This window comes from Scylla paramamosain, chromosome 6, assembly GCF_035594125.1.
Source record: "Scylla paramamosain isolate STU-SP2022 chromosome 6, ASM3559412v1, whole genome shotgun sequence".
Lineage (NCBI taxonomy): Eukaryota > Metazoa > Arthropoda > Malacostraca > Decapoda > Portunidae > Scylla > Scylla paramamosain.
Genome location: NC_087156.1, coordinates 23030850 through 23041996, shown reverse-complemented (window position 1 = coordinate 23041996; position 11147 = coordinate 23030850). Strand labels below are relative to the sequence as shown.

Sequence of the window (11147 nt, the reverse complement as noted above, 5' to 3'; positions counted from 1 at the left end):
AAAGAAGAAAGTCTTGTGTAACGAGGCCGCGGAAGGATGGGGAAGCATGCAGTTAGCAAGATCAGAAAAGCAGTTATGATGAAAATAGCGGTAGAAGATAGCAATAGATGCAACATTGCGGCGATGAGAGAGAGGTTGAAGACAGTCAGAAGAGAGTTGATAAGACAAATAGCTTTTGATCCCACTCTGTCTAAAAGAGCTGTATGAGTGGAGGCTACCCCCATACATGTGGAACATAGCCCATACATGGACGGATAAGGCCCCTAGAAGAGCAGTTTTTTTGTGGGGAGGGGAGAGAAAAACGGGCGGAGACGTCTCAGAACACCTAACTTCACAAAAGCTGTTTTAGCTAAAGATGATATGTGAAGTTTCCAGTTTAGATTATGCAAATGATAGACCGAGAATGTTCAGTGTAGAAGAGGGGAACAATTAAATGTCATTGAAGAAGAGGGGATAGTTATCTGGAAGGTTGTGTCGAGTTGATATAATAGATGGAGGACTTGAGTTTTTGAGACATTAAACAATAATAAATTTGCTCTGCCCCAATCAGAAATTTAGAGAAATCAGAAGTCAAGCGTTCTGTGGCTTCCTTGCCCAAGCTGTTTGCTTCCTGAAGGGTTGGACGGCTATGAAAAGACATAGAAAAGTAGTATCATCAGTGTAGCATTGGATAGGACAAGAAGTTTGGTTTAGAAGATCGTTGATGAATAATAGGAAGAGAGTGGGTGACAGAACAGAACTCTGGGGAACACCACTGTTAATAGGCTTAGGAGAAGAACAGTGACCGTGTACCACATCAGCTGTAGAACAGTCAGAAAGGAAACATGAGATGAAGTTTCAGAGAAAAGGATAGAAGCCGTAGGAGGGTAGTTTTGAAATTAAAGCTTTGTGCTATACTCTCTCTCTAAAGCAACAGCGAAAGTCTCACCAAAATCCCTAAAAGAGGATGACCAAGGTAAGAAAAGCCAGATTACCAGTAGAGCGGCCTTGACGGAACCTATACTGGCGATCAGATATAAGGGTGTGAAGTGATACATTAAAGGGAATGTAAATTCGGAGATAGTATTGAGAAAAATAAAGCAATTGTTATATTTCTTGTAACTAGAAATAACTAGTGTAGATTTTTGACAAATCCTGTAAATGTAGGAAGATCATCTGAAGATACGTCTTAAAAATTATTGAAAAGACACAGAGGTTCCCATTGCTAAGTCAATTGGATCACTTTTAATCATTATCATCATTATTATTATAATTATTATTATTATTGTTATTATTATTATTGTTGTTGTTGTTGTTGTTGTTGTTGTTGTTGTTGTTGCTGCTGCTGCTGCTGGTGTTGTTGTTGTTGTTGTTGTTGTTGTTGTTGTTGTCATTTTGAGATTACTGCCTGCAGTTTCCCATACTCCTTCGTAATCATGTGCTTTAGTTCTTTCTAATAGGAAATGTATGGACGTACGTCTCATTATTCGCTGCCAGCCTCCACAATATTTTCTTTCTTGTGATTTAAAAAAAAATAAATCAGCCGATTATTATTACTTTTAGAGCTGCCAGCCAGATCTTTTCTAAGTTTATTCTATACGAAGGTGGTACTAGATCCTCTTGCTGTTTCCTCTTAGAATTTTTGGGAATCCACTCTGCAGATTTGCCAAGCTGCGATCAGTTAACTCTACCTCAATGAAGAAGTCTATTTTTCTGCTAATTCTCGCACACTACATGGAATTAATTTTTATTTTTATCCCGATTACAAGTAACATATTTAAGCCATGGCGTTTGTAATCAGATCTCAGAGCATTTGCCACAACAAACGTTCATTATGTTTGTACTTTCTTATAAGGAGATGCATCATCAAATAAGTTCGTATGGTTTTCCTCTGTTTGTTTGACAATATGTATAGCTTTATTCCTCGGCATTTCATGCAACGCCCTGAACACAAGACTGGTACGATGACCAGGACTCACCCCGCTGGCGATGTAGACTGGTAGAAAGACCCAGCACATGAGCGGCAGGAGGAACACGGGCTGTGAGGGAGAATATCAAAATCAGTAGTAGTAGTAGTAGTAGTAGTAGTAGTAGTAGTAGTAGTAATAGTAGTAGTAGTAGTAGTAGTAGTAGTAGTAGTAGTAGTAGTAGTAGTAGTAGTACTAGTAATAGTAGTAGTAGTAGTAGTAGTAGTAGTAGTAGTAGTAACAACAACAACAACAACAACAACAACAACAACAACAACAACAACAACAACAACAACAACAACAACAATATATATATATATATATATATATATATATATATATATATATATATATATATATATATATATATATATATATATATATATATATATATATATATATATATATATATATATATGGCGATCAGAGAGAGGTTAAAGGCTTTTTTTTTTTTATGTAGAAGGGACACCGGCCAAAGGCAACAAAAATACAATAAAAACAAAAAATAAAAAAAGTCTCACTGAGGTGCCGGTCCCGGAGCAGAGTCGAAAGCGGTAGTCAAAAAATTGCAGGATAAATGTCTTTAAACCTTCCTCTTGAAAGAGTTCAAGTCACAAGAAGGTGAAAACACAGAAACAGGCAGGGAGTTCCAGAGTTTACCAGAGAAAGGGATGAAAGATTGAGAATACTGGTTAACTCTTGCATTAGAAAGGTGAACATAATAGGGATGAGAGAAAGAAGAAAGTCTTGTGCAGTGAGGCCGTGGGAGGAGGGGAGGCATGCAGTTAGCAAGATCACAAGAGCAGTTAGCATGAAAATAGCGGTAGAAGATAGCGAGAGATGTAACATTACGGCAATAAGAAAGAGGCTGAAGACAGTCAGTTTTGACTCCACCGTGTTTAGAAGAGCGGTATGAGCGGAACCCCACCATACATGTGAAGCATACTCCAAACATGGACAGATAAGGCCCCTGTGCAGAGTTACCAGTTGGGGGAGTAAGAAAAACTGGCGGAGACGACTCAGAACACTTAATTTCATAGAAGCTGTTTTAGCTAGAGATGAGATGTGAAGTTTCCTGTTTAGATTATAAGTAAAGGACAGGAAAAGAGAGGGGACAGTTGAGTGTCAATGAAGAAGAAGGAATAGTTGTAAGGAAGGTTGTTTCAAGTTGATGGATGAAGGAATTGAGTTTCTGAGGCATTGAACAATACAAAGTTCGCTCTGCCCCAATCAGAAATTTTAGAGAGATCAGAAGTCAAACGTTCTGTGGCTTCCCTGCGTGAACTGTTTACTTCCTGAAGGGTTGGAAGAAGAAGAAGCAATGTTATTGGAGATGTTTTTGGCTAGTTGGAGAACAGACTTGGCATCTTTCCGGGTAGAAATATAAGTGCATGAGATTCTGGTGATGGAAGGCTCAGGTACCTTTTGTGGGTCACCTTTCTATCATGTATAGCACGAGAACAGGCTGTGTTAAACCAAAGTTTGGAAGGTTTGGGTCGAGAAAAAGAGTGAGGAATGTACGCCTCCATGCCAGAAACTATCACCTCTGTTATGAAATCAGCACACAGAGATGGGTCTCTGACACGGAAACAGTAGTAATTCCAAGGAAAATAAGCAAAATATCTCTTCAGGTCCCCCCAATTAGCAGAGGCAAAACACCAGAGGCACCTCCGCTTCTTGGGATCCTGCAGAGGGATTGGAGCGATAGGACAAGATACAGATATGAGATTGTGATCGGAGGAGCCCAACGGAAAAGAGAGGGTAACAGCATAAGCAGAAGGATTAGAGGTTAGGAAAAGGTCAAGAATGTTGGGCGTATCTCCAAGAATGGAGATCTCTGCAAAAGGGAAGAAAGTCAGAATGTGCTCCACTTTGGAAGTTAAGTAGTCAAAGAATTTCTTATAGTCAGAGGAGTTAGATGAGAGATATACAACACAGATAAATTTAGTTTGAGAGTGACTCTGTAATCGTAGCCAGGTAGTGGAAAGCTCGAAGATTCAAGAGCGTGGACACGAGACCAGGTTAAGTCGCTGGGCACATAAACGCAACATCCAGCTTTGGACTAAAAATGAGGATAGAGAAAGTAGGAGGGAACAGAAAAGGGGCTACTGTCAGTTCCCTTAGACACCTGAGTTTCAGTGAGGGAAATAAGATGAGTTTAGTAGAGGAGAGGTGATGTTCTACAGATTGAAAATTAGATCTAAAACTGCGAATGTTGCAGAAGTTAATAAAGAAAAAGTTGTCTAAGGCAACAGCGAAAGCTTCACAAATATTCCTAAATGAGGATGATCAAGATTCGGTAAGGAAGGATCACCAATTGAGAGGCGATGATGGTACCATAACTGCGATCAGATGAAATGACAGATGTTTAGGCAGATGATGAAGATGTAATAAAAAATAATGCAGATGGTGAGGATGTCATAAAAAAAAATAATAATAATAAAAAAACTTATGAAATGCAGGAAATCAAACCAATGGGACGAAAGTGTGAAAGCTTAGAGCGGTCACCCTTTTTTTAGGGAAAGGATCAATATAACCAAATTTCCAACAGAAAGGAAAGGTAGATGTCGATATACAGAAATGGAAGAGTTTGACTAAGCAAGGGTGAGCACAATTACATAGAACAATAGGAAGGATCCTTTCATGTTCATAAGCCTTACTGGGATTTATGTCAACGAGAACGTGGGAAAACATCATTAAGAAGAATCTTTATGGAAGGCATGGAAGAGTTGGAGGATGGAGGAAAGGAAGGAACAAGCCATGAATCAAGAGTTCAGCTTTAGAGATACATGAAATGGCAATAGCACCATCTGATTGAAAAGGAGGAAAAGTTGAAGAAAAAAGATTGTTGGAAATATTTTTGGCAAGATGCCAGAAATCACAGAGTTAGATATGGAAAGGTTTTGATATTTTCTATTGATGAAAAAGTTTCTGACTTGTCGAAGAACAATAGTTGTTGCTGTCGTTTTCGTCGTCGTTGATATCGTCATCGTTGTTGCTGTTGTTGTCCTGATCGTCGTAATGGCAGCAGTAGTAGTATTCTTATAAGTAAGAGTAGAGTGATAGTAATATTAGTAGATTAAGACTTACGTTGAAATTGAAGGCGCCGATGCCTATGCCGCTTGCCGCCCCGGAGCCCGAAAGGCCAATGAAATGCTCGGAACCAATGTTGGTAGCCATGAGTGAGGCGCCAATCTGTAGGAATGACATCATGCAAAATTAATGATTGCACTCCACTCTTTTTCCTTGCCTAGCTAATTAATATATATATATATATATATATATATAGAGAGAGAGAGAGAGAGAGAGAGAGAGAGAGAGAGAGAGAGAGAGAGAGAGAGAGAGAGAGAGAGAGAGAGAGAGAGAGAGAGAGAGAGAGAGTATTATCATACTGGATAATTTTTTTACATTTATCATCAGACCTCGTGACTTCTGTGTTACTTAGCTAGAAATATCTCCAACAACTTATCTTGTTTGTCTTTCCCTCTCATATGTCATACAGATGGCACCACTATCACCTCTATCTCTAAAGTTGAACTCATCTCAGACATTTGCTGACAGGAACGGCAACATGTAAAGATGAAATTCTGTGATTACAATACTTTCTTTTCCCCCCCAAGGTGATTGCATACAGAGAAAATTACGTAAGATGTTGAACAAAGGCAAGGTTTCAAGACATATCAGTGGCATGGCTATGCGTATAATTATTGCAAAATCTAAAAGACTGTAAAGGTTTAATATATAAAATAATACTATATGTCTGCACACTTGGTTCCCACAACACGTGTGGATAGCAGTCCGATTCCTTACCACGACCACCACCACCACTCACCGGAAACCAGCCCATGAAGCGTCCCGCCAAAAAGTAGCCAGAAATGGTCCCTCTGTTGGGTCGACACAAGGCCTGCAATGAAGCAAAGAGCAAAGAAAAGACATGGTACTTTTCCTGTCATTGTGAAGGTTACCAAATTGGTATGTTCCGTCGTCTCCCTATCCCTTAGCGACCTGTGTATTGCCATACGTAATGCATGTGCACCTCCCGCGAGTAGTATGATGAATGTCTGATGGAATGAAGAACACTCTTACGCTCACGCAAAATATTTGTTGATGAGTCTGTGTGTGTGTGTAACTGAATCATTATAGCATTCGTTAATGATTTTTTACATAAATGTTTATATATATATATATATATATATATATATATATATATATATATATATATATATATATATATATATATATATATATATATATATATATATATATATATATATATATATATATATATATATATATATATATATATATATATATATATATATATATATATATATATATATATATATATATATATAACTCATGTAAGAGAGAGAGAGAGAGAGAGAGAGAGAGAGAGAGAGAGAGAGAGAGAGAGAGAGAATTTTGATATGGGAAATTTAGGATTCCTTTCACTCTGGTCCGATGGTGCATAAGGAAAGTAAATATCTAAACATTTGTTACATAATTTCATGTTCATGTCTAGTTGTTCAGTTGTAATATCATATTACCAAAGCACGATGATATACGTATACTATGTAATTGTCCGTAGAGGTTTTGCTTCAGGGCAAAAGGTAATAGTATACTGGTGTACCTTGATAACTGGCTTGCATCCTCGCAGAGTATTCGTAGTGTGACTGCGCCTTGTTCTAACTTACCTATATTGCAGTTGTTTGTATATTTATTTATAATCAGGCAAGACTGCTTTATAAATAGATTGAGAAATATTTCAAACATTATTTTCTCCAATACCTGAAGTGTCGTAATGACGTCCTTATCCTAATAAAGAAACACATTATCTTGGGTCACGTACATAGCCTCCCACCAGTAGATTCAAGCTGAAGTACCCAATGATGGCCACGTAATCCCATACAAGGAGAGTTTCAGAGTGAGTCATGGCGCCTGAGAGAAGTACAACAGTCTCGCTCCTGCACAGCTTCTACGAATGATTGCACCCTCGTACTCGTCTGACCAACAGCTAACTGAGGCTTCCATCGAGTCCGTTCCCTAAGCTGTCTCCGTTAACTCACAACGGCTGTACAGTTGCCAGATTGGTCAAGACGTACGAAAATGAAAACTTGTTGATTCCTGATTAGTTGCTACTAGATATTTCTGGCTTATACATTCAGATGACCAGGATCACTGGGTGAAGCAAGACTTCCATTTTGCTATGATAAAACAAAGCGAAATAACTAAGGAAAATATAAGGAAATCATAGCAATAGTTTATATGAAATGAGTTTTCTATTTACGGTTGAGAATTCTCGTTAGCCTCAAAATATACTGCTAGTGTGTGTGTGTGTGTGTGTGTGTGTGTGTGTTCTTTGTAGTATACGAAAGTGGCAACGCAACAAGCTCCTGTTGCCAATGACCTGTACAGGTGCACTAAAACAGAGATCAGCATCTCCGACAGCACAATCTCTCTCTCTCTCTCTCTCTCTCTCTCTCTCTCTCTCTCTCTCTCTCTCTCTCTCTCTCTCTCTGATCCAATTGAAAAAGATATCAATCAAACAACTCGTACAGGACTTGCGCCTTGACCTTTATGGTGCATTTAAAGAATAAAAACCAAATCTTTGTGGTCCAGAACAGGATTGCCGCCTCCCCTTATCCCGTCAGACATCAAACTGCTGGCAAAACATGTGGTTCTCTCAAAGTCGCACCAGTTTTCTCTCGCACGCTTTCGCTTTTTATTCTTTATTTTCTTTCCTGTAAAAGCAACAATTCTTTATGTCAAGACCGATTAATATTTTTTTTTTTTTACTTCAGATGCCTATTCTGGCGACATTTGTTGTTCAAAAGCAGCATTTCTTTTTCCTTCACGAAACTTTGATGCTGCTCTACTATTTCTGATTTTATTTATGCTTCCTGCTCCTTCCATTGTCACTTTGAGTTTAGGTATTTCTATCTAGTCTCGTATGATGATAAATGTAATGTTTATTATAATTGTCAGTAAACATTCTGCTCCTTCGACGTTGTCATACATTTTACTTATGTCACTTTTTTATTATTCAAGATAGTGTATGTCAGTTTCGTTATCTTGCCCGCAACGAAATCCCCCTCGTCTTTAAACATCTCAAATCCCGTCTTCTGCCACCGCTTCTGCTTTCTTCTGCTTCATGACCCTTGAATTAAGTCATCTTAATGAAGACGAGAATGTTATTTACAGACTTTTCAGAAACTCAACAAAGGACGACGTTCGCCAAAAAAAAAAAAAAAAAAAAAAAAAAAAAAAAGAAAAAAAAAATATATATATATATATATATATATATATATATATATATATATATATATATATATATATATATATATATATATATATATATATATATATATATATATATATATATATATATATAGGAGATGAGGGAAGATCATTTAAGTGGAACGAATAATTCGTGTTAATTAAACAAAATGTTATAATTCTAATGGCTGAAAAATAAAAATAATGGAACATGATAAGCTTACCTTCAATTCTGGCGTCGTAGTTGTAACTTCATAAAACTAAGTACATTTTAGAACTGATGGACACTTTAAGGATGTCTGTATTAACACATATTGACCAGGTGCATATTGTAGTCCTTGGAATGTAGACTACGCTGGCACATTTAGAAAAAAAAAAAAATCTAAATAGTACAATTCTGCTTTTACTGGGCCGTTTATAGATATATTCACTAAGTTAAAACCGTAAACGTCTCGAACATAAATGAAGAGGGTAGTGGCGCGTGGCGCAACTTGGTACACTTATCAATAGAACAGACCAGATGTGGACCACATATTAATAGTGAGGCGATTCTTTTTTTTTTTTCCAGTGATGTTCATTATCAAAATAATTTTGCAACAAATGATTAAGTAAATAAATACACCGACACCACCACCATCAATGCTCCACGTGGCACCGTGGAATAATACAAAGACATTTAGAAACACATAGCACATCTGATCGTGGTTTCTGTCGAAATATATTTGTACACTTCTCAGTAATTTTATGACTGAAAATGTATTAATCCGCATTTGAAATCTTACGAACACTTTAAATTAAATAAATAAATAAATAAATAGATAAATAAAAATCGGCAAGCAATGAACAGTAAAAGAAGAAACTGTTATTGAAATAAAAACGAAAATCGGTTTTCCGATTCAGGTGACAGTCTTCGGGCTATCACGGGAGCAGAAGGCATAGCTTTGAAAACTGATTAAGAATGGCATTCTCAGGTGAAAATGTTTCATACCCCATTTAAAGTCCTTGTCAAGCTTTTGTTCCTGAAGAAACCAATGGAATTACTTTAATGTTTCAATGAGCCTAACGTAAAAATTACTATAACTATAATTCACGAGGCTCCCCCACTGTACACCACCACTAAAATATTTTACTACAGAAGACGTACGAACTTGAGGGAAAAATACATATGAAACGGAGGCTCTAGAGATTACGTCAGATTTATCATTTATGTACCCATTAATTTATACTCTTCGTTCAGCCTAGCATGCATCCATCAATCAATCTGCATTCTGCCCTAACTTGAGCAATTATTCTTCTTTTACTCCCCGTGTGCATTCACCTGGTATTTAACGTGCTTCTCACACCGTTCACACATCTCGTTCGATGTCTTCATTCATAGCCTTATACTTTTCACATCCAATCCTGTTATTTATCTAGTCGCTCTTTTTCACTCTTTGCATACCCAAGCCACCTTTACTATCCATGTACTGCTCCATCAGCCAACTCTAACACCAATTTTCCTTTGCAAGTTCTCATCCCTCACTTTATCTATACATATTATTCCGCACATGTATCTCTAGCACTTCATGTCTATTACATTCAATATTCTCTTCTATTCTGTTCCCATGTTCTTCTTTCAGCCCGGAACAGTGTTGTTGGCACTACTACATTCCCATTTTTATTATATTAACACATATAATGATTAGTTGCATATTGTAGTCCTTGGAATGTAGACTAAGCTGGCACAACATTTCGAATAAAAAATAAATAAATAAATAGCGCAATCCTGCTTTTACTGAGTCGTTTATAAATATACTCACTGAGTTAGAACCGTAAACGTCTTGAACATAAATAGAGAGGATAGTGCACTCATTCTAAGCGACCTACTTTGTTGACAAAACAAGCTCATAAGTCTGTAAAAGTCCCTCCGAGGTACTTTTATCTTTCACCCACTTTAAGAGCGCTTCTAAGAGCAAACTCGCAACTTTAGGAGTTCTTTTAGAAGTTAGGAGCAGTTTTGAAAGTAATCTTTACTTTGAGTTTTAGCTTTCAAAGTGTTTATTAATACGGGTTCTGAACACTACGTTTGGTTTCCGTAAATATGTTCGCATTTTAGGCAAAAATTTTCCCGAAAAAGCGGTTCGATCTCTAAATTGTTCGAACAATAGGGGGTTCGGATTTCACTGTAATTAACAGGTGGTTCTGGCATGGATGTCCTCCCAATGAGCTCGCCGCTGGTAACATGCCTCATTTCGGAAGCGGAAGGTTCCGGAATTGATCAATGGGCGGTGCTTCCTTTTCTGGTGAGATTCCCTAGCTCCAACAGAAAAGGAAAAAAAAAAAAAAAAGGAGAGAGAAAATATAATGTAGTTACCCTATAGTAATAAAATAATCGTACATATCCCTTACCTTATCAAGTTTTGTCTCCCTCAGTTCAGACAATTGTTCCGAGATTTGATGAGCCACTGGGGGGTTCTTGTGCATCCTAAAGGGAGATCACATTTAGGCCTCATTATACTTCCTTCTCGTGGAGTGTGCAGAGTGTAATCCCCTGATCATGCGGCACTAGCTGACTGGGTGCTGTACTCAATGGGGAAGTGTTGCCCTTTCCGATGGTGGGGAACTGTCTTCTTTCCTTGATGTTAGTCATGTTCACATCTATTACATGGAAACGTTTGGTTGACTTAGCTGTTATTCATTTAAACTATTCATCTCTCGAATTATACCTTGGTAGTATTTTTTGAATTATACATTTGTTTTATTACTTTGGCAAAATATTTTCATCTCTCTCTCTCTCTCTCTCTCTCTCTCTCTCTCTCTCTCTCTCTCTCTCTCTCTCTCTCTCTCTCTCTCTCTCTCTCTCTCTCTCTCTCTCTCTCTCTCTCTCTCTCTCATGGTTTGTTTGTTAGTAAACACTTATGAAAAAGCAAAACTATTCAAGCACTG

General features: G+C 37.5%; 1 protein-coding gene across 2 annotated transcripts in view; it reads right to left on the bottom strand.

Moving 5' to 3' along the window:
* The window catches only part of LOC135101434 (sodium/mannose cotransporter SLC5A10-like), a 23793-nt gene extending 16794 nt beyond the window's left edge, over positions 1-6999 (bottom strand). Inside the window, exons 1-4 of one of the 2 annotated variants that reach the window (XM_064005379.1) lie at positions 6796-6994; positions 5779-5850; positions 5037-5141; positions 1959-2018 (exon numbers count right to left, since the gene is read on the bottom strand). In XM_064005379.1, coding sequence (XP_063861449.1) covers positions 1959-2018; positions 5037-5141; positions 5779-5850; positions 6796-6879 — 321 coding nt within the window. In that variant the 5' untranslated portion in view covers positions 6880-6994. Of the gene's footprint in view, positions 1-1958; positions 2019-5036; positions 5142-5778; positions 5851-6795 lie in introns of both variants that reach the window. The other variant, XM_064005380.1, reaches the window with a different exon arrangement.
* Between the last annotated feature and the right edge of the window lie 4148 nt (positions 7000-11147).